At 55.0% G+C, this 22,730-nt stretch overlaps 1 protein-coding gene across 4 annotated transcripts in view; it reads left to right on the top strand.

Moving 5' to 3' along the window:
• Positions 1-22,730, top strand: part of EPHB2 (EPH receptor B2) — a 128,788-nt gene that overhangs the window by 42,055 nt on the left and 64,003 nt on the right. For all 4 annotated transcript variants that reach the window (XM_064730794.1, XM_064730792.1, XM_064730793.1 and 1 more), the window contains exon 3: positions 1,300-1,984. In XM_064730794.1, the coding sequence (XP_064586864.1) occupies positions 1,300-1,984 (685 nt within the window). The remainder of the gene's footprint in view (positions 1-1,299; positions 1,985-22,730) is intronic.

Below are 22,730 nucleotides of genomic sequence, written 5' to 3'. Positions count from 1 at the left end.
TTCCCTGCTGGTGCTCCCCTCAGAGGAGCAGTGGCCAGTTACAGGCTGCAGCTCATGCCCTGCATCCCCCTCTGAGATATCCCCATCCTACACAGAATGCAGACAACAAGAACTGGAGGATTTGGGAAAAACAGCCTGGGAAAAGGGCAGAGAGCTGGAGAAGGCCAGATGATGTCACAGCAGCCCTGAGCTCTGTGGGGACCCAAGGGGACGGCTGGAGCTCTGTCAGGGGGGTTTAGACTGGAAGGTTAGGAAAGGTTCTTGCCCCAGAGGGTGCAGGCACTGCCCAGGCTCCCCAGGGAGTGGGCACAGCCCCAAGGCTGCCAGAGCTCCAGGAGGGTTTGGACACCACTCTCAAGCACAGGGTGGGATTGTTGGGGTGACTGTACAGGGCCATGAGGTTGACTTGATGATCCTTGTGGGTCCTTTCCAGCTCAGGATGTTCTCTGTAGCTCTACAGAGCTTCCTCTAGAGCTGGCAGAGTCAGTCAGCTGGGGAGAGCTGGGCAGAGCTTCCCATGGGGAAATCTGTCAGCTCTGAGCTGTCTGTCTGAGAAGGATATTGCTGTCATGGCACAGCTCATAGGCATGTCTGCATCCCAGAGATCCAGTTCAGGACAGCTGGGGTTGGAACCTGAGCACACCTGCTGGAGGAGCCCCAAAGCATTTGACCGGCGAAGGGGCAGGGATGAGGGCTCCAGTGGGACTTACCCAGCACCTCCCTTTTTGGGAACGCAGCAGGATTGGCCATGGTCCCATCCTGCCCCTGGGAGGAGGCCCTGGCTGCAGCCAGGCAGGAGGTTTTATGGCTTATGAGGAAGCAGGTCCTGTTGCCATGTCTGTAACCATAGTGGCACTGGTGGCAATCCCGTGTTCCTTTGCCAGAGGCACAGCAGTGCGGTGCAGCCATGGGCACAGTCCCTATTAAAGCCATTTCTGCAGAGCAGTGGCCTTGCTGTCCCTCCAGGAGCAGAGAGGCTTGACCCTGAATGCAGGCATGGAGCATGGTGCTAGGGGCAGCAAGGTGGCCTGAGGGGCCCCTTTGTCTGCACAGTGTGGAGCCTGCCTGGGGCACGGGGTGGGTCAGACCCTGCCCAGGCAGGTACAGGGCACCTGCAGGGGGTGCTGGGAGGAGGTGCTGGGCACTCTGGGACTGCCTGTGGGATGGGGTGGGCACAGAGAGGGGCAGTTGGGGCTGGCAGAGCCTACGTGACACATTGTGGGGATGGGAGGAGGTGAGCAGGGTGGGGAGCACCCCTTCAGAGCAGCCCCTGACTGTGTGTGTGTGTCCTGCCCGCAGTGGGAAGAGGTGAGTGGGTACGATGAGAACATGAACACCATCCGCACCTACCAGGTGTGCAACGTCTTTGAGTCCAGCCAGAACAACTGGCTCCGCACCAAGTACATCCGCAGGCGAGGAGCACACCGCATCCACGTGGAGATGAAATTCTCTGTCCGGGACTGCAGCAGCATCCCAAATGTCCCAGGCTCCTGTAAGGAGACTTTTAACCTCTACTATTTCGAGTCGGACTTGGACTCGGCCACCAAGACTTTTCCTAACTGGATGGAGAATCCTTGGATGAAGGTGGACACGATCGCTGCTGACGAGAGCTTCTCACAGGTGGACTTAGGTGGACGGGTGATGAAGATCAACACCGAGGTGCGCAGTTTTGGGCCCGTCTCCAAGAACGGTTTCTACCTGGCCTTCCAGGACTATGGGGGCTGCATGTCCCTGATTGCCGTCCGTGTCTTCTACCGCAAATGTCCCCGTGTCATCCAGAACGGGGCTGTCTTCCAGGAAACCCTGTCGGGAGCAGAGAGCACCTCGCTGGTGGCAGCCAGGGGCACGTGCATTGCCAATGCAGAGGAGGTGGACGTGCCCATCAAGCTGTACTGCAACGGTGACGGCGAGTGGCTGGTGCCCATCGGCCGCTGCATGTGCCGCGCTGGCTACGAGTCCGTGGAGAACGGGACCGTCTGCAGAGGTAACCATGGGCTCTCCTCTTCTGGGGGTTTGCATCTGGGATCTGCATGGACCAGAGGGAGGGAGCTCCTTGGACAGGGGTGGCAGAGGGGCAATGTGGAGGCTGACTCCTGCCCCAGGCTCATCCGTCCATTGCAGAGGTTGTCCATGACCTCCGGGTCCCCAGAGCCACTGGGTTCAGGGCTGGCACCTGTTGCTGGTGCCTCTCCAGGTTTTGGAGGCTCACACGTGTGGTGCGTGTCACCAATCTGCAACTGCATCCCGAAATACTGGGGCTGTTATGCTGTTGGTTTCGCTGTGTGCTTTGGCATGGGCTGAATCTCTTCTTGGATGAGGGGAATGGGAATGCAGGGTCCCAAAAGGGTGCAGTGGGAGGGAGCAAGTTGTCTACAGTGTTTTCCTGGTGTGTCTACAGTGTTTTCCTGGTGAGGTGCAAATGGCCCAGGGCAGGACATGGTCATGGCCTGTTCAAAGCTGCCTGGCCCCTGTGCTCTTCAACAGCCAGAGGTTTCCTGCCCTTTATATGTTCTGCCTCTGTAGATGTTCTCCTCCCCCATAGATGTTCAGAGCAGACTCTGTGAGTGCCTGCTGAGCTCAGCTGAGCACCTTGGAGCCAGCCTGGTCCCAGGCCAGCAAGAGGCTCAGCACCCCCTCCCTGAGCTGATGTCTGTGCCCTGTCCAGTCATACATGGGCTCAGGAAGGTTGAGAAAGGAGCTCCTGGGGTTGCTGGGAGGGAGGTGGGGACCCCAGAGCTGTGTGATGGGCACCTGCAGCTGTGCCATGCATGGAGCAAACCACAGAGTTTGGCAAACAGGATCTTTTTCCCCTGTCCTGGCTGAATCTCCAAATCCCTCTGTGGTTCTGATAGCATTGGCACACTCCAAGCAGAGCCAGGGCTTCTGAGATCCATTACAGACACGTTGGTGGCCACTGCAGAGCCAAGGGAGGAGCTGTGTCTCTTCTCTTCTGGCTGTGAAGGGTTGGCCAGGGAGAACCAAAGCATGGGGAAGGCGCTGGTGGTGGGAGACAGACACACTGGAGAGGGGAATGGACAATCTGATTGTGCTGTGTAGGGACTGCAGGCTGTATGGTCCCCTTGGAGAGGGCTCCATGTCTGCTGCTAGTGGCTGTGCTGCTCATGCACCAAAATTCAGGTCCTGGTGTGCTGTGGGGATCATTTAATATCCATTATTTCAGCTACTCCATGCTTAGCCACTGAACGCCTCTTCCCACCGAGCTCGGGCAGATCAAGTGTCTTACAGCCTTAGCAGGGATGGGGATCGGGGCAGCAAGGAAGCGCTGCTGGAAACTGAGCCCGGCTAATCCCTGCCTCGAAGGGCAGACGGGGCTTTTACAACTCCCAAGTGAAGCATCCGTAGCAACACCAGAGAGCCCCAGTGATTCATGGCAGCCTTTCTGTCTCTGCCTGTTTGTTCCCGGAGCAGACCCAGCCCTGCACGGTGCATTGCTCTGGTGCAGCCGGGGTTTCTCGGGGAGCTCCCGGTGTCGCTTCGGGCCCAGCCGAGGGACCGTCCCCTCACAGGGACCGCTCCTGCAGAGCCCTGTGCCGCAGGGCTGGGGGAGCAGAGCCGGCAGGAGCGGGGGCCGAGGCGGGGCAAGGAGGGAGAGGCCGGTCCCCCTTTGTCTGGGCTGCAGCAGCAGCAGCAGCAGGAGGAGCAGCAGCAGGATTTTGGGAGGTCCAGTACCTCGGCAGCTGTTCCTGCAGCCGGTGCTGGCGAGCGCCGGCCCCGCGCTCCCCGCCCTCATTAATCACGCGGTGGCCGCCAGCCCATCGTCTCCATGGGGCAGCTGGCTCGGGGCTGCCTCCCCACCCCTTCCCCTTCCCCTTCCCCTTCCCCTTCCCCTTCCCCTTCCCCTTCCCCTTCCTATTCCTTTCTCCCCCTCTTCTTTCCCTTTCCCTTCAGTCTTTGCCTTTGCCTTCCCCGTTCCTTCTTTCCCTTGCCCTTATCACGTGGGGTGCAGTCAGGACTGGATGCGCCCCAGGATTGTGCCCCTCCATTTTTTCCTGGCAGCCCCCAGAAGAGGAGTGGGGTGTGGGAGGAAAGCCAGACACAGAGTTGGCAGGACAGCCATGGAATCCCCGTCCTCTCTCCTCCCAGCCCTCCCAGTGAGCCGCACAAAGGGCTGGGAAGGGGCTGCTCGCCCAGCTCTGCTCGGGAATGACCTGTGGGATGTGTCCCTGTGGTCTGTGTCCCTGTGGTCTGTGTCCCTGCGGGATGTGTCCTTTTGGGACATGTCCCTGCATCCCCGCCCTCCTCCCGCCGGGTCCCTGCCCCGCTCCCTGCAGAGGCAGCGGCGGAGCCGCCTGGCTTGGGGGACTCACTCCTACATGTGGCTGGCAGGTTTGCTCGTGTTTCCAGGGGTGGGAGGGAATCTGGGCCCCTTTCCAGAAGCAAAACAATAGCAAATCTGAGCTGGCTTTGGGGGTGAGGTTCTCTCACACACTCAGGCGCCCGAACAGGACGTGGCAGGGAGCATGGGAGGCCAGGTCCTGCTCCACAAAGGGTCCAGGTAGAGAAGGGCATCCCAAGGAATGGACAACCCCTGTGTGCAGCTGGAAGGAGTTGCTCATTTTCTCTGCTGGGTTTTTCATCTGGCTAATAGCACGGCAGCCTGCTCGCGGCAGTGTGCACAAGGGATATTTATGGAGGAAGTTCATGCATCTAACAGCTTAAGCTCTTCTAAGCTCGCAGCCCCAGCACAAAAGGATTTGGGGGCAGTTAACAATTCAGTGTGGTTAAGAGATTTTCATTTGGCTGGGCTGGCCTGCCGCTCCTGCAGGCCCTGCGAGGGGCTGGCTGCTGCTCCTCGCTGCGAGGGGCTGCACACAGCCCAGCCCCGTCCTCCCCGCTTCACCTTCTGCTCCCTGCCTGCTTTTCTCTCTCCATCTCCCTGTTCTTTGTCTGCGCCTCCCCCTCCTCTCCCCTCCCCTCCCTCCCATGCAGCACATCGAGCGTTTCTCCCTCTGCCTCCCGTGCCCATTGGCTCTGCTCAGACACGGCGGGGGCAGAGCCATTGTGTGCCCTTGGGCTGGCTGGACAGAGCATGGACACTGCCTGCACGGCTGTGGGGCTCAGGGACAGGGGATGGACACTGCCTGCACAGTTCTGCTGCTGAGGGACAGAGCATGGACACTGCCTGCATGGCTGTGCTGCTGAGGGACAGGGGATGGACACTGCCTGCATGGCTGTGCTGCTCAGGGACAGGGGATGGACACTGCCTGCACGGCTGTGCTGTTCAGGGACAGCAGCTGATGGCTGCTGCTCCCAGCCCTTCATCCCTTGTGCAGCTCCTTTCCATCACAGCAGGGCATCTCTGGTCCCTGCCTTCTCTTTGTTGTGCTGCTACAGCACTGAGCACCAGGAGTCCTGGTCTTGCTGGGGTGACAAGGGATGGTTTTGCCCTGCTGGTGGTGACACTCTCTGACTGTCAGACATCTGGTGTCATCCCTTGGGGTCACAGGCCTTTCTGAGGAGGAGAGGAGCTGCTGAGCTGATGGGAAGAGGAGAAACCAAGTCAGATTCAGGCTGGCAGCTGTCTTCTCCTTGGCTCTCTTCTCTGTTCTCTGCCCCTCTACTCTGCTTTTGTGAGACCCTCCTGCAATGCTGCCTCCAGCTTTGGGGTCCCCAGCATTAGCAGGATGTGCAGCTGCTGGAATGAGTCCAGAGGAGGCCACAGAGATGTTATGAGGGCTGGAGCCCCTCTGCTCTGCAGGCAAGGCTGGGAGAGCTGGGGGTGTTCACCTGGAGAAGACTCCAGGGAGAGCTCAGAGCCCCTGGCAGTGCCTGAAGGGGCTCCAGGAGAGCTGGAAAGGGACAGGGGACAGGGGATGGAGGGACAGGACACAGGGAATGGCTTCAAATGGACAGAGGGCAGGAACAGATGGGATATTTGGAAGGCATTTCTGACTGTGAGGCTGGTGAGGCCCTGGCACAGGATGCCCAGAGCAGCTGTGGCTGCCCCTGGATCCCTGGCAGTGCCCAAGGCCAGGCTGGACATTGGGGCTGGGAGCAACCTGGGACAGTGGGAGGTGTCCCTGCCATGGCAGGGGTGGCACTGGATGAGCTTTAAGGTCCTTTCAACCAAAACCATTCTGGGATTCTCTGATTTTGCAGCTTAAGGTGGAGCTGGCCCTCTCCTGAGGGGAGCCCCAGGGCTTGGCAGGGTCCCCTTCTCTGCCATGGGTTTGATGCCCAGGGCAGCAGATCTGCCACCACCCCACCCTGTGTGGGTGACGTGGGCCCAGGTGTGACAAGCACGTGTGACAAGGACCCTGAGCCATCCCTCCAGCACAGAGGGTGGGAAGCAGCCAAGCTTTACTTGGGATTTGGAGGGGGCCAAGTATGTGCTGAGGGCTGAGAGCAGCTTCCTGATGTGCTGGAGCAGGGCTTGTCCGAGCTGTGTCACAGCCACAGCCCACGAGGACGTGATGTTTTCCTGATAAAGGCTATTTATGGCTCTGGGCCTGTTTCGGGTCTGGGCCTCCTCTGATAGTGCTGGACCCAGCCAGTAAATTGTGAGGCTTGTGGGGTAATCGAGTTCTTCCAGGAAGCATTCCTGGTTGAACTGGAGCAGATACAGCCAATTGTTCTGGAAATGTTTCCAGAGACAGAGAACTGCCCGTTAAATGCTTCCAGAGGCTGTCCCTGCTTTCTTACTCTGCTGGGCCTGGCACTCAGAGAGCTCCATCCATGGCCACACCTCTGTGCTCTCTGTGCCTGTTTGAGGGTAATCTTTGGCCCCTGCTCCTCTGGTAAGGTTTTCAGCCAGCTTTTTTGGCTCTCCCCAGCCCTTGGCACTGCTTTAGCCTTTCCCTTGGCAGATGCAGTTCCCCACATACAGGCTGCTCATGGCAGTCAGCTGCATGCCAAAGGGGATGCTGCGATTCCCTCTGCCTGCATCCCCCTTTGTTTAACCACTTTGGCAATGGCATTTCTCTGGGTGCTTTTGGAGGATCCTTGTCCTTTCTTGTTGGACTGGGAGAACTGGGGCTGCATCCTTGTCCCTGTAGGTGTGATTTGACACGTTTGCACTGAAATGCACATTCCTTGCCTGTGCCCATTTCCCCAGGGATTGCTGTATCAGGAATCCATCATTCTCAGTATTTACCACTCCACAGCTTCCATGTCAACAGCTAACTTTATTGGGAACACTTTGGGCTTTCTCCTGGGTCATTGATAAAAATGTTAAACAGCCCAGAGGCACGAACCACATTTGTTGGCTACAGCAGGAGCAGCCCCACTCGGATCTTCAGCCGCGCCGGGTCTGCCTGCCAAGTTTTAATTCATCGAGGATGTCCCATGGTGTCGGTGGAGCCACTGATTTCAGAATCAAAATATCCCTGTGTTAACCAGGGAAAGGCTCTGCAGAGGTTTGGGTGGGTGACATTAATGCCATTACCCCCCAGTCAATCTTGTAATTGCATCAAAAACCCCTACAAGGCTAATTTGCCTTAATCTGTTTTCCCTGAGTGCGCGCAGGTTGGCACTACTATCCCTGCCTTCCTTTAATCCCTCGCTGTCCCAGTCCTGGAGCTGTCACAGCCTTATTTGACTGGTACTGATGTTGCAACCCTAAAATAGCCACAACTGCCTCATTTAGCAAATAGCTTTTTGCTCCATCTCAGAAACATCCTGCTGCCTCACGGCGTGTGGAAAGTGAGCATGAGTGTGCCCCAGTCCATCACCTGCACCCCCTTAGGTGGGTGCTGCCCTGACAGGCTGATTTAGCAATGTTTAACTTTAGTGGCTGCTATTTAACATCTTGAGTTACTGCTGGAATGGAAAGTATTCCACCATCATCCTCAAAGATGATTACATCACCTGGCTCTTTCCCAAGTACAAAACAGGAATTTGTCTGCCTTTTCTGCAGGCTTGTTGACAATTTGAATGCTCCCAGCCGGCCGGGGCTCGGTGGCATTGTTGGATTCTGCTTTTGGGGCTTCTCCCTCTCCTCCCTCTCTGTCTGGGAAGCAAGAATACAGGGGCTTTCTTTCCATGGCTTTGATTCTTCTTGCTGACCTCTCCATGTTGTGAGTCCAATTAGGGCTGTGGTGGAGGCTGCAGCTGCTCACTGGGAGCCACTCCACACCTGCCTGCTGCTTGTCCTGTGCACATTCCTGTTGGAGTTTGGGCTTTGGCAGGTTGGAACAGGACCTGGGGGAGCTTGGCAGAGCAAGGGGATGTCAGACAGGGGGGTTGAGGCATTGATTTGCTGGTGGTGTGAAGCCCCAAGAGATGCTGATCTCACAGGGAGGGTCACACATGGTCCAGGAGTGAGGCAAACGATGTGCTGCCAGAGGAGGGAGATGGACCACTCACCTGGAATAGGAAATGCAGCTTCTGAGGAACTGCACCTTCCTGGGAAACAAAGGAAATGAGAGTTCCTTTCTCATTTTGCTTTCAAGACAAGGAATGGATTGAGACCTTCCACAGAAGTATTTTCTCTGCAGAGAAAGGGAGCAGATGAGGTTTTTGAGGACATGAGAGTGGATTTTGAGCAGCAGGAGGTTGCAGAGCTCTCCCAGCTCTGCTGTGATGGTGCAGGAAAGACCTCAGCAGGATGCATGAGGTGATCTGGGAGCAGCCCATGGGAGCCCAGAGGGGAACAGCCTCTTCTCATTTATCAGTGTGGGCAGGTCAGAAATCCCTTGGCTTGGAGGGAAGGATGAAGATCTCAGGTCCAGCAAAGCCCTGCGGGAAATGATGGCCATTCCTCAGAGAAACGTGGTGGAGTTTTGCATTGCCACTGTGTGCCACAGCTGCTGCTGCCCAGAGCCTTTGCCCCAGCCCCTCCATGCTCTGCTCAAGGTCTCACAGTGGTTTGGGTTGGAAGGGACCTTGAAGATCCCACAGAGCTGTGGGATGGGCTCTGCCCCCCTTCCCCTCCTGGGATGGGCTGCTCCCTCCATCCCCCTGTGCTGGCATCAGCGAGGGATGTGGGGAGGGCAGTGAGAGCCGAGCTGGGGCTGCTGTCCCCTCTGTCCCTCTGGGGCACAGGGACACTCAGTGACATGTGGAGCTGATGTGTACCCAGGAGAAAATCTCCCCCTGATTTATTTTCACAGATGAAACAGCATTTTGGATCAAACACCACATTCCTGGTGCTGCTACACCCATGTGAGCAGGGAATAGCAGCTCTGGCAGCATCGTGTGCTGGTGCTGGCGGGAGAGCAGCATTTATTCATTTATTCCTCTCTCCTTCCTTGGCCTCCCTTTCCCCCCTCCCCCCTTTTTTGGTTTTTTTCTTTTTTTTCCCTGAGAAAAGTGGTAAACATTAATAGGCGCTGGAATGAATAGCTGGGATTCAAGCCCAGGATTCCAGGATTTTAACTCATTATTGCCATAAAATGAAGGGAATGTAGTTTTTTGCCATTAGTTTTTCCCCTTTGATTGATTGAAAGCTCTCAGACATCTTGGGGGGGAAGGAGGATTTTTCCTTGAACTCCTCACAGTGCTGGATTTTTATGGGGCAAGAGGAGAATATTCTTCATCGTAAGTAACTTGAGGAAGATTGGAGAAAATACTGCTTTTGAGGATTTTTTTCTTTTTCATTTGAAATTTTTCAGCAAGCTGGGCCAAAGCCAAGAGATTGTGTTGTACATTTAATTTTGGGAAATACCCTCCGACGTTCTCTGCACTGATTTAAAGTTTTTCTGATGTCAGATGAGTCAGATGTGCTCAGTTAGAGCACAGCTCTTTGATTTTAGCCACACTAGGTAAAAACCTTACAGAGAATTTAATCTATAAACCATGATTAGCTTAATTAGCTCCAAGGAAACTTGTTATTGTTCCCCTTATGGCTTAGAAACATAATCTGTCACTGGGAAGTGCACAGAAAAGTCCCCATAAAGGTTGGGAAATTGAATCAAAGTGTTCATAGCTCTTACAATGGCTCTGCTAACACAGGCCAAACTTCAAGCAAGGTTTAATTAGGTTTGGCCAAGGAAAATACACTTTTACTGTCATGATCTGAAGGAGACCTTAAGTTTGGTGATGCTGCTCTGTGATGCCCTGTCCTTGTGTGGGTGGTTGGAACTTTAACACCTCCTGCCCTCCCCTCCAGACCCTTGCCCATCCTTGAGGACCTTCTGTGGATGCTTTCCAGGATCTTAAACACAAGAGGCTCTGACCCACATCCTGTGCAGGAGTTTTCCTCCCGCAGGGCAGCAGCCCCTGCCCACCTGGCTTGAATGCTTCTGCTGGAGTCCATGTGGGGGAAAGTGGCTGGAGGACCAGGGAAGCTGTAGTTTGTAGCATGGCAGGTCCTAGATGGAAAATGGGGAGCAGGGAATAGCATGAGCAGGAAAGTGGGAGTCATTGGGTCTGGAAAGCAGCCTGGGAGGGGAGGCAGGAAAAGGTTGTGGTCTGGCACCCAAAAGGGGACCTATGTGAACACATTGTGACAACCTGTGAAGCTTTTCCAGGTTTCTGCAGCAAGATCTTCAAAATCTGAGATCTCCTCTTCTCCTCAGTATGTTGAAATGACACCTGCCAAGGAGTTGGCATCCTCACGAGTCCTTAGAGGTAACCCAGAGATTTTGGCTCTGCTCCTTGTGTCAGAAACCAGAGAGACCTTAGCAGAAACTGATGTTTTCACTAGGCCAGGGGGAGTTTTGATGCTTGAGTATGTGGTTCTGCCCCCCAGGCATTGGACTGGCCCCCAGCTCCATGAGGGGCTGTGGGTACCACAGTGGTGCTGCAGCAGCAGCCAGGGATGGGCATCCCTGCACCCTGAGGTGAGGGCCCCTTGGACATCCACAGGCTGAGAATAACTCCCATGACCAAATTCCAACTGCATTTGGAGGGAATATCCTCAGGATTTGGGCACTGACAGTTTTCATCAATGGCAGCCTCCTACTTTTAGAGTCTGTTGGCACTTTCAGGCTATTGGCACTTCTGGAGCTCACAGAGACCCTGTGTTCAAACCATTGTTAAGGCTGAAACCACAGCCAGCAGTTTCCTTCCAAAACATTGTGATCCCCAGAGTCCTGTGGTTGTTACACCCGCAGCTGGACAGGAGCAGGAGCAGAGTGAACAATAAATGATCATGTGAGAAAGGGCTCGTCATTCCAATGCCAAAATGCCCAAACCCTCCAGGTTTGTCAGAGTTCCAGTGCAGCCTGAGGTGGAGCCTGTGGAGCAGGCTAACACTCTTGCTTTGCTCCCCATGGCATTTCTCCCAGCCTGTATGGCTTTGGAAAAGATTGTGGTGGCTTCTGAAGTGGCTGCAGGAGCAGCAGGGAGCACACTCCCTGGGATGCCCCAGATCTGCCTTTTTGTAGCCCAGGCTCTCCAGGAGGCTCCAGGGGGAGGCAGGAAGGGGCTGTGCAGCATCAGGGCCATGCTGGGCAGCAGGGAGGGGTTTCCATCCCTGTGTTCCTCTTTGTGCCCTCAGGACAGCCCGTCCTGGGCAGGGGGTCTGCATCCCCTGGGACATGCAGGATGGATGGATGGATGGATGGATGGATGGGGGATGGAATGATGATGGATGGATGGATGGATGGATGGATGGATGGATGGATGATGGATGGAGGGATGGATGGATGGATGGATGGATGGATGGATGGATGGATGGATGGATGATGGATGGAGGGATGGATGATGGATGGAGGGATGGATGGATGGATGGATGGATGGATGGATGGATGGATGGATGATGGATGGATGGATGGATGGATGGATGGATGGAGGGATGGATGGATGGATGGATGATGGATGGATGGAGGATGGATGTATGGATGGATGGATGGGGGATGGATGGATGGATGGATGGAGGGATGGATGGATGGATGGATGGATGGATGGATGGATGATGGATGGATGGATGGATGGATGATGGATGGATGGATGGATGGATGGATGGATGGATGATGGATGGATGGATGGATGGATGGATGGATGGATGGATGATGGATGGATGGATGGATGGATGGATGGATGGATGGATGGATGGATGGATGGATGGATGGGGCAGGGGCTACAGGCATTAGCACCAAGTGCCCATGTGTGTGGAACAGGCAGGATGCAGGACATTGCTGGCCATCAGACCCCTAACCTGGAATTTCTGAGGGGTTGGTCTCTCTCCTGAGACATTTCAATGGTAACCAACTGTTTTTCCCTAGCCTTTCTCTGCCCCTTTGCCTCCCCTTCCTTTCACCATATCCCTCATCTCATGTACTGGTGACAGCTCTGCAGTGTCTGTCCATATTGCTGTCACCACAGAGGGTCCCAGAGGATTATTTTGGTGACAGATTCCCTGTTCACTCCCACCTGGATGGTTTAGGATCCTGCAGAACCACCTTTGGCTCTCAGAGATCTCAAGGAAGGAGGAGGAGAAGGTGATTCCTCAGGCTGCCCAGGCAGTGGATGCTGGAGCTGCTCCCTCATGCCAGCATCACCCAGAGGGTTCCCAGAGCTGGGTGATGGCTCAGGAGGGTTTGTCCCAATGGGTGAACCCTCTGCTGCAGTCCTTTCCTTGCAGCACAGTGAGCAAAATGAATTCTGAACCTTTCAGTGCATCTGTGCAGCCTCATTAATAAAACAGAATAAGGAAAAGGGGGAAAACAGGAATGGAAGAATTTGGTGAATGACTCATTCCCAGAGAAGCTTCTCATTCCCCTTTCCCTGCAGTGCACCCCAGTGATGGATTAAAGCCTGCCTTCCTTTGCCCTTGCAGGGCTGTTTGTCCTGGGGTGGGGACAGTGAGCACTGCCCAGGTACCATCACCTGCCTCAGGTGGTGTTTTACTCTCAGTTTACACCCTGGGAGTGAACCTGTGGCACCAACTGAGGAATAAGAGATGAGGGAGGTGTTGTAGGAAAAGTAATCTCCAGGTTTTCTCCAGTTTGCTTTTCCACCCAGGCAAATCCCAGCCTCAGGACCTTCCTGGAGCATGTCCAGGGACAGGAATAGAGCTGGGAAAGGTCTGGAGCATGAGTCTGATTAGGAGTGGCTGAGGGAGCTGGGAAGGGGCTCAGCCTGGAGAAAAGGGGGCTCAGGAGGGACCTTGTGGCTCTGCACAACCCTGACAGGAGGGGACACCAGGGGGGTCAGGCTCTGCTCCCAGGGAATGAAGGACAGGACAAGAGGAAATGGTCTCAGGCTGTGCCAGGGCAGATTTAGTTGGGTATTGGGAAATTTCTTTATGGAAAGGGTGGTCAGGCATTGGCACAGGCTGCCCAGGGCAGTTGTGGAGCTCCCATCCCTAGGGGTGTTTAAACAACAGCTGGTTGTGGCACTTGGGGACGTGTTTGGTGGGGATCTGACCGAGCTGGGTTAATGACTGGGCTCCAGGATCTTGGAGGGCATTTCCAGCCACAGGGATTCTATAAAAGGAAATGGCAGGAGGCTCTGCTTCACCCTCAGTCAGTGCTTGGTGTTCCTGCTTTCCAAGGGGGATTATGAAGCAGGAGAGGAATGTCACTCTGCCTGGTGCTCACTCACGTTGTCACCATGTGGAGGGCTAATCTGGAAACAGAGTGACAAATCTGAGCGTGTGGATCTTCATGATACCCTATAATTAGAACTGGTCTTTTTTTTTTTTTTTTTCCTTCTTCTTGAAAGTTTTGCTGTCTGGCACAGATGGAAGTGATCCCAGTTTGTTTTTGTGTCTCTTGAATTAGAGCGTGGCTGCTCTTTCCAGGATTTCCCAGGCAAAAATATTCACATGGGGACCTGCCCAGCAGGCAGGGTGGGTCCTCTGGGACGTGATTTTGGGGGTATTTGGCTCTCTGCACCTTTGCAGGGGCCGTGGTAGGGATTTATCCTTGTCCAAGGGCTGGTTTCCAGCACTTCCAGGTGCAAGGCAGACATGGAGTGGGTGAGGGCACGGCATGAAGGGGACACGTGGGAAAACACTTGGAGCAGAGCTGAGCAAAGGGTTCAGACCTCTGCTTCAAACCCAGGTGCAGGTTTGCTGCTCAGTCCTGCCTAAAGAGTCCTGGGGTGGTTTGGGTTGAAGGGACCTTAAACAACCTCATCCAGTGCTCCCCCTGCCATGGGAAGGGGCTCCTTGCCTTGGTAATCTCTAACACACCTTCTCCTGTCCCAGGTAATCTCTAACACACCTTCCCCTGTCCCAGGTAATCTCCAGCACACCCTCCCCTATCTCAGGTAATCTGTAACACACCCTCCTCTGTCCCAGGTAATCTCCAACATGCCCTTCCCTGTCTCAGATAATCTCCAGCACACCTTCCCTTGTCCCAGGTAATCTCTAACACACCTTCCCCTGTCCCAGGTTGCTCCAAGCTCCATCCAGCCTGGCCTTGGATACTTCCAGGGATGGGGCCCTGCAGCTTCTCTGGGCAGACAAGAAGAGAGGCAGTGATGTTTCTCTGGCAGCAGAATCCCTCCCTCCATCCCAGCTTTCCTGACCCCAGGGCTCAGTGGGGCTGTGGGGGAGCTCAGGAGGGGTTGCCAAGCCAGGGGTGGGGGGGCAGGACACATGGGACCACCAAAGCTGCACCAGACCGACTGTTTCATGCATTTGGGGGTGCCTCCCCCATGATGGGGTTTCCATGGAAACCAGAGTAGTGATTTCCTGCATGCTGATGTGCTGGAAAGCCAAAAGCAAAGGTGGGAGGGTGGAAGCAGAGGATGGTGGGCAGCAGGCCCTCCCTGGGGATGGAGGAGAGGAGGGAAGGAGGACATTTTGCTACCCTGAGCTTCAGGGAGACGTTGTGATCTCCCTGGTGCTCAGAGCGTGGCTGGGAGCGAGGGCTGGCCCTGCAAAGGGCTTTGTGGGGGCAGCATCCGTGTTGGGGGGGGTCTGGTGGGTGTCAGCTCAGGCTGTGGAGCCCAACCTGAGCTTGCAAGGATGCAGCACCATGACAGAGCTCCCTGGCAGCCCAGGGAGCTCACTAATAAGCAGGATTCATTAATTAGCCCAGGAGGAGCAGCTGCAGCAGCGCTCTTGGTGTCTGGTCTTTGGCCTGGCTGTGTGCACTGGGGGGGACCAGGGCAGGCCAGGACTGGGCTGAGAGCCCAGCAGGGCTGAGGTGGCACCCCTGGACACAGACACATGCAGCCAGGTCCCCCAGGAGGGTGGGATGCCTCAGGCAGCTGCTGGGTCCCCACACGGGCACATCTGGCCCACATCTGGTGCAAGGCACAGGGTTTGCAGGGGTCCCAGGTATTAAATGCTGCTGACTGCCTGCATTCTCCTTGGGGTGCGGGTGTGCCCTCCTCTCGTGCCCTGCAGGTGTGTGGCACTGCCCTGGCACTGCTGCAGTGCAGCCCAGGGTGAGGTGCCCCTGTCCCCACTGTCACCACTGCCTTTGAACCCCGGCCGGGTTGTGGCTGCAGCGGCACTGAGTGCTGGAGCTGCTAGCAGACTGGAAATGTCTTTTGTCAAAGCTTGAGATGCCTCCAACCTCCTTTAATTAAAGACAATTACTGCTTTCAGCCCCTCTTCACAGCTCAGCTGGGTTGTTTGCAAACACACAGCTGCGGGAGGCTTTGTGCCCCTCTCCCAGTCCCGCTTCCCTGGAGACGCACAGAGGTTTCTTTATGATCAGCCTGAGGCTGGCGAGCAGTGACGAGAGGAGGGGGCGTCCCGGCCTCCTGGGGCGGCTCGTGGTGCAGCCTGGAGCAGCCCTGCCTGCTCCTGTCCAGCTTTTTGTGCCAAACCTTCAGTCTGCTGGGCACGGCGGCTCTGCCAGAGGCGTGGAGGGATTGGGGGGAGTGGAATGGACGTGGCTGGGCGGCCGAGGAGGTGCCTCTTGCCTGAGAGCCGCAGCTCTCAATGCATGCTTTTAACAGCTCTGCTGGGTTAGCCATGACTGAGTTAACCATGGCTGGGTTAGCCATGACCGGGTTAGCCATGACTGGGTTAGCCATGACCGGGTTAGCATGACCGGGTTAGCTGTGCCTGGGTTAGCCATGACCGGGTTAGCCATGACTGGGTTAGCCATGACTGGGTTAGCCATGACTGGGTTAGCATGGCTGGGTTAGCCATGACCAGGTTAGCCATGACTGGGTTAGCCATGTCTGGGTTAGCATGACTGGGTTAGCCATGACTCTGCATGGCCAGCCCAAATCTGGGCTTCCTCACCCCAAACACGCTCAGGTAAATACAATCTGAACCCCCTGTAAGCAATAACCCCCTTTCTGGGCTTGAATAACTCAGAGGCAGCCAAAGGGAGCTCAAGCAAAGTTTCCAAAGCAGTCAGGGCTGGCAGGAGAACAAGCAGCATCACTGCAGCCCTCTGGGATGCTGTTTCCAAAAATACGAGCGCGGCGCGCGGGGCTGTCTGGAGCCCCGAGCTGCCAAGGCCGTGCCTTCTCCCTTTCCAGGTGCTAATGGTGTCCTCGGGGAGGGACAGGGAGCGGGGAGGCCTCCGCCTGCCTTGGAAGCGTTTGGTTGTTAAATGTGAATGGTAAGTGCTCAGCCTTGGGGCTCAGGGGAGCCAAGATCCTTTTTGAGCCTCTAACAGCCTGACACTGCTCTGTCTTCTCAAATTCATTCTGCAGCTCCGAGTCCCTGGAGAGCACTAATCACTGGTCTGAGCATGAAGGGAAACATACCCCTCAAATGGGAAGCCCAGAAGCTCTTTCCCCTTAAACAGCCTCTCTGTGGACATCTTTGATCTGTTTTGGGGTGGTTTCTTATTCCGCAGAAAGCTCTGGCAGGCCAGCAGAGGACTGGAGCCTCCTAGGACAGGTTTAAGTGTTTGTGCAGGTTTAAATGTGTTTAGCACACAGGGTGGGTGGGCAGGGTCAGGCACACAGTGCAGGGGTGAGGACCAGGGCTGCAGAGATCTGCTGCTGTGATCATGTCTGAGATGCTGAGGTGACAGGGACACGGTCCATGGTCCATAGTGTGACACCACAGGATGCTGAGCGCCACAGTCCGCTCCTCAGTGTGACCTCAGGGGAAACTGGGGTTCCAGGGACAGAGCGCATGGCTCATAGTGGGACATCATGGGATGCTGGGGTCTCAGGAGCACAGTCCATGAGATATCAGGGAGTGCTGGGGGTCTGGGGATATGGGCTGCACTCCATAATGTGACATCCTGGGATGCTGGGGTTCCAGGGACAGAGTTCATGGCTCATAGTGGGACATCATGCAGTGCTGGGGGGTCTAGGGATCAGTCCGCACTTTACAGTGGGACATCAGGGATGCTGGGGTCTCAGGAGCACAGTCCATGGTTCATCAGGGAATGCTGGGGCTCTGGAGATATAGGCTGCACTCCATAGTGTGACGTCATGGGATGCTGGGGTTCCAGGGACAGAACCCAGGTTCCTCAGTCCAGTTTCCACAGTGCTGAGGGTCCTGCTGCTCTCCTGGGAGGTGGCATCTCTCCCTTGCTCTGCAGTCTCTGCTTGGCAGCCCCTTCACATTCAGTTCCAGGTGTTGGCACTGTTGATGTGGCTCACCAGGAGCTGTGTGTGGGCTGGAGTGTGGACATCCACCAGCTTGTGTCTCCTGGGAAGCTGCTGGCTGCAGCTCTTGGCAGCTGGAGGTCCCAGGGGTGCCAAGCAGTTGGTCTGGGCAGAGCCAGAAACATCCAGGAGGTGTCCAAGGGAGAGGTCCCCATGTATTGGGCAGGACAATGTATGAGGGATAAACTTGTCCTTTCCAGGAGCACCGTGGTGTTGGTTGGTTTGCAGAGCTCTGTTCTGGCCAGGCAGTAGAGAAATAAGGGGTGGATGAGTGATGATTCCTCCTGTCCCCTGCTGTGCTGTTCATATTTCCAATGCCCAGGGTGCCTGTGGCAGTAAGTTATGCAATTTAATTATGCACCATGTTAAAAAATATGTCCTTGCACACTGTATGAAATTGCAAGCAATCTATTCCCATTCATGTCCCCCATATTCCTGATGGCTTTATATCCCTCCCTGAGTGGCCTCTTTTCACGTGGAAGCTCTGAGTTGATTGACTCTCCATATGGAGGCTGCTCTGTGTCCCTGATCATTTTTATCAGCTCCCTCCTGCCCTTGTCTCGGGGTGCTGCCACTGCCACACATCCGAGCCGTGGCTCCACGCCTGGCTGAATGACATTCCTGCTCTGCACTGGGCTCCTTTCTTTATCATTCCTTACATTTTCTCTTTTTTTTTTGATGATGGATGAGCTTTGAACTGATGTTTTCAGAGCATTATCTCTAGTGCTGCCGAGATCCCCTCCCTGCATGTTAATAGCTAATTTAGTGCCCATCATTGTGTTTGTATAATTAGGGCTCTTTTCCCCCAAGTACATTCGTTTCCTTTTGTCACTGCTGAATTTCATTTGCCGTGTTCTTCACCTGGAGATCTCCCTGTCAGTGTCAGTCAGTGCAGGCAGGCAGGCCTGGCTGATGTGGGGACACCAGGGGCTGTCCTGTGTCACTTGTCACCCTGGGGTGCTCAGGGCAGGCCCTTGTTCAGCACCACCAGCACTGACATCCTTGGCATCCTTGGGCTGCCGTCCATGCTGTGTGCAGTGGGGTCACCCTTGGTGGGCCTGGTGGGTGCCATGGGACAGGAGGGGACTGAGGGGACACTCAGCACAGTTACAGCTTCCTCTCAAGGACAGAGGGGAGGCAGGCACTGACAGGACCCAGGGAATGGCTGGAGCTGTGTCAGGCTTAGGTTGGAGATCAGGGCAAGGTTCTTCCCCCAGAGGGTGCTGGCACTGCCCAGGCTCCCCAGGGAATGGGCACAGCGCTGCCAGAGCTCCAGGAGTGTTTGGACAGTGCTCTCAGGCACAGGATGGGATTGTTGGGGTGTCTGTGCAGGGCCAGGAGTGGGACTGGATGGTCCTTGTGAGTCCATTCCAGCTCAGGATATTCTGTGATTTTCCGGCTGGATGTGGATTTTTGGATGGTTTGGCCACTGTTCCAGATCTCAGTGCTCTTGAGCTGCCAGAGGCCTTTATCTCATGTCTCAGGAGCTCCTTCCCAACTCCTGAGCAGCAGGGTTGGATCATGTGCTGTGTGGGATGGTGGAGGGATGTGGCTTGAACTGCTGCTGCTTTGGCTGGAGCTGGGCCCAAGCTGATTTCAGTGCAGGGGAGGGAACCTGGGGAAGGAAACCCAGGAAGGGATCTTAGCACAGCCACAGCTCTGTGTGGGGCTGTGAAAAAAGGAAGGAGCCCGTCCCCCACTGGTGGTGCCAGGTCCTGTAGGAAGAAATAGAAGCCACAAGGTGCAGCTTGAGAGGCTCAGGATGGGCTTTGGAAAAGCAGAGAAGTTCCCAGAGATGTTGAACATCACCATCCTCAGGGATTTCCATGGCTTGGCTGCAGACAGCTGCCCTGAGCCCTTAGGAGCTCTTTCTGTGAGCTGGAGAGTGACCTGGAGACCTCAGATGTGCCTTCCCGCCATCCCTGCCGGGCTGCCATGGATGCTTCTGTGCCAGGACCATGATGCCAACCTGACCCGAGCACCACCTCTGCCCTGGCGGTAGAGTGAGCCCTGGTGGGGTGCTGGGGCCAGGCTGAGCTCTTGGGATTGTTCCTCAAGTAAAAAGTGGTGAAATGAGGGGAAAAAACCCCAAATTGTGCCAGGGGAGGTTCACATTGGATATTAGAAAAGAATTCATCACTGAAAGGGTTGTCAAACAGGAAGAGGCTTCCCAGGGCAGTCACTGCTGGTGTGGCCCATGGGGACATGGTTTAAGTGGTGGATGTGGCAGTGCTGTGTTGGACTCAGTGATCTCAGAGGACTTCTCCAACCTGAACTATTCTGTGATTCTCAATATGATCTTTAGGTGTATGAGGGGACAGAATAGCCCAGCATGGGTCAGCAGCACCCAGACCTGCTGTAACTGTAGAGAGTGGAAAATCTCTGCTGATAAAACAGTGAGCAGAAAGGGAGGAAATTGGGGAGGTCATGCCAAGCCACATTTCAGATGAAGAATTTAAATGCAAAATTTGCCTGTCCTGTAGCCTGAGGTCAGAAAAATTCCTCCAGGTGAGCAGAAATGCCTCCAGGTGAGCAGAGCACCCTGCTCTGCAAGGTTCAAGTGGGATATGAAAAATAAACTTGGAGGATGCTGCAGGGAAAGACAAATGTGGTTCCAAGAGCCATGGAAAGTGCTCTTCCATTGGGGACTGAAAAGCTCAGTAGCTCAGTGACTTCCCATAATGAAGATTAGGTGAGATGATTACCAAGAGGAAAGCCCAGCCTCTAAAGGGCTTTTGATCTGCCAGAGGAAGGGATAACAAGAGCTGGTAGGGTTAAACTGAAGCTAAACAAATTAAAAAATTAGGCATGTGTTTCTAAGTGATTAACCACTAGAGCAAGCTAATGAGATGAGGGAGCTCTCCACGTTCCGGAGCATGTGAGACAAGATGGCTCATTGCTGGGAGCTGGGCTTCAGCTGGGGAGCAGCCATGAGGGTATCAAAGAGCACCTGGATGAGGGGCAGGACCCTGAACCCCAAATCTGTGCCCTTGCTCCACCAGCCCCAGCACAATTCCCCATGCTGGATGGGACACCTGGCAGGTTGGGATGGGACAGAGCCCCAGGTGCCTGCTGTCACTGCTGTCACCCGTGCTGGCCCTGCCCTCCAGGGCGGTGAGAGCCCAGCCTGGCAGGGTGAGCTCTGCTTCCTGAGCCGCCCTGCTGCAGGGAAAATCTGGGCTGATTGGCCTTCATTAACCAGATCAGCTGCTTTAATCTGCTGAAAGGGAGAGCTGCTCAGTCCCTGGGAGCGCCGAGAAGGGCATGGATGGATGGATGGATGGATGGATGGATGGATGGATGGATGGATGGAGGGAGGGAGGGAGGGAGGGATGATGGATGGATGGATGGATGGATGGACGGATGGATGGATGGATGATGGATGGATGGACGGATGGATGGAGGGATGGATGGATGGATGGATGGATGGATGTCAGTGGGAGCAGGGTGGAGGCAACAGGGAGCCTCTGCCTGCTGCTCTCGCTGCTTCCCCTTGCAGGGACAGATTTACTCCTTCTCCTCTCCCCCTTTCTCCACCCTTTCCTTTGTGCAGATAAAAAGCATTTGAGGGATTATGCTGTTCCAGTGCTGTCCCCCCATGGATTCCCTCCATGGATAGATCCCGAGCCTGAGTGTTTGACCACCCTCAGCTTTTCTGCATCAGACAAAGGGCTGTGGGGTAATGGGTCAAATCCCTCCCTTGTTGGGTCAATTATTTCAATCTCCCCCCCTTTCTTGCCCGGGCAGGTGTGTGGTCAGCAGGGTGTGCCCTCAAGGCAGGAGGTCTGGCAGGGCAGCACCGGTGCTGCACGCACAGGAAATGTTCCCCAGCTGGGCAGGACCCCATGCCAGAACCAGGAGCTCTGAGCTTTAGGTCTGTCCCCAAATGGGGACAAGTGTGCTCATCACCACTTCACAAACCACTGGTGCACCAAGTGTGCTCCATCATGGAGGATGAAGGTTGCTCTCTACATCTATCTCCAGACAGAAATCACCTGTCCAGATAAAAATCACCTCTCCTGTGTGTTTCATTGCTGTTCCTCTGTTTCCCCTCCGGAGAGGGAGAGCAGGATTGCCCAGGACTGGCCCCAGTCCACTTTGGGTCATGGAATACCCTTGAAGGATGTGAATTCCTGTCCCCCAAAAGTGAAGGCTGCAGTTTCCAAAGTGGGAATATGGTTAAAAGGAAAAGCCTGGAACACTGAATGTTTCTAGAGGTTGAGATTTTTTTTCCCGTGTGCCATCTGTGGTTTTTCTGGAGGAAGCCAGGGATGAATGGGAGGTGTTCCTGCCCATGGCAGGGGAGTTGGAATGAGATGATCTTTAAGGTTCCTTCCAACCCAACCCATCCTGTCTTTGCTATGGCTTTAAAGGACACAGGGAGTCAGGGGCAAAGCTGGGATGCAAAAGCCAAATCCCAGCCCTGAGCTCTAACTCTCCACTCTCTGCCCCCTCTCTGCATCACTACTTTTCATTTCTTGGTGCACACAAGCTCTTTTTTTGCCCAAGGAGAAAAGGATCATGCAAATGATTTGCCCCAGGGGATTCCTGGAAGCTGTTTAAGCCAGCAAATGCTGCCTTCTCCCCAGCTGTGCCAGGCAACTCCATGTGCTCATGAATTTCCCCTCCCCTAAGTGCAGGAAGGGGCTGACAGATGTTAACACATGATCAGTGTCTCAGGAGAGAGGAATTAAAGCCACACTGGACCCTTCGAAGACACACATTAGTGTCAGAAATTTCTAATCAATCAGCTGGGAGCCTCCTGGGGTCAGAAGCCTCTTTGAAATTCAAATGGAGAATGGCTCCTAATGGGTTTTATTTTGATTGCTATAAATTGATTAGCGTTAAGATAAACAAGTTTTGTTTCTTTCTGAAAGCTCTAAGTACGCTCTGGGGGAGGAGGAGCAGTGGAGTCTGATTGCTTCCCCTTAGGACATCCCCTCTTGGCTCCCACCCACCACAGTTTGCACAGCCACAGGAGACACTTTTTGCTCCAGAGCTGGCTAAAAGGCAGAACCACAGCATGCTTTGGGTTGGAAGGGACCTTAAATCTCATCTTGTTCCCCTCACTGCCATGGCAGGGACACCCTCCAGCAGCCAGGGGTGCTGATGGTGGGGGCGTCATAGAAGAGTTTCTGGTGGTGCTGGAGTAGGATACAGGTTAGAGCAGGTGTGAGCACCCTCCTGTGTTTTCCACGGTGAGATGGAAAGGTGTAGCTTGGTTCTGGGTGTGTGCTGGGGAATGTGGCTGTATTGGAGGGATGTGCAAGGTTTGGGGGCTGGTACAGCCCAGCAGCTGGAATAGCTTTGGGAAATGCTCCATTGCAGCTGCATTTCCTCTG

Source organism: Zonotrichia leucophrys, chromosome 21, assembly GCF_028769735.1.
Source record: "Zonotrichia leucophrys gambelii isolate GWCS_2022_RI chromosome 21, RI_Zleu_2.0, whole genome shotgun sequence".
Classification (NCBI taxonomy): domain Eukaryota; kingdom Metazoa; phylum Chordata; class Aves; order Passeriformes; family Passerellidae; genus Zonotrichia; species Zonotrichia leucophrys.
Note: the sequence above shows the minus strand (reverse complement) of the source record. Positions and strands in the feature narration are given on the sequence as shown.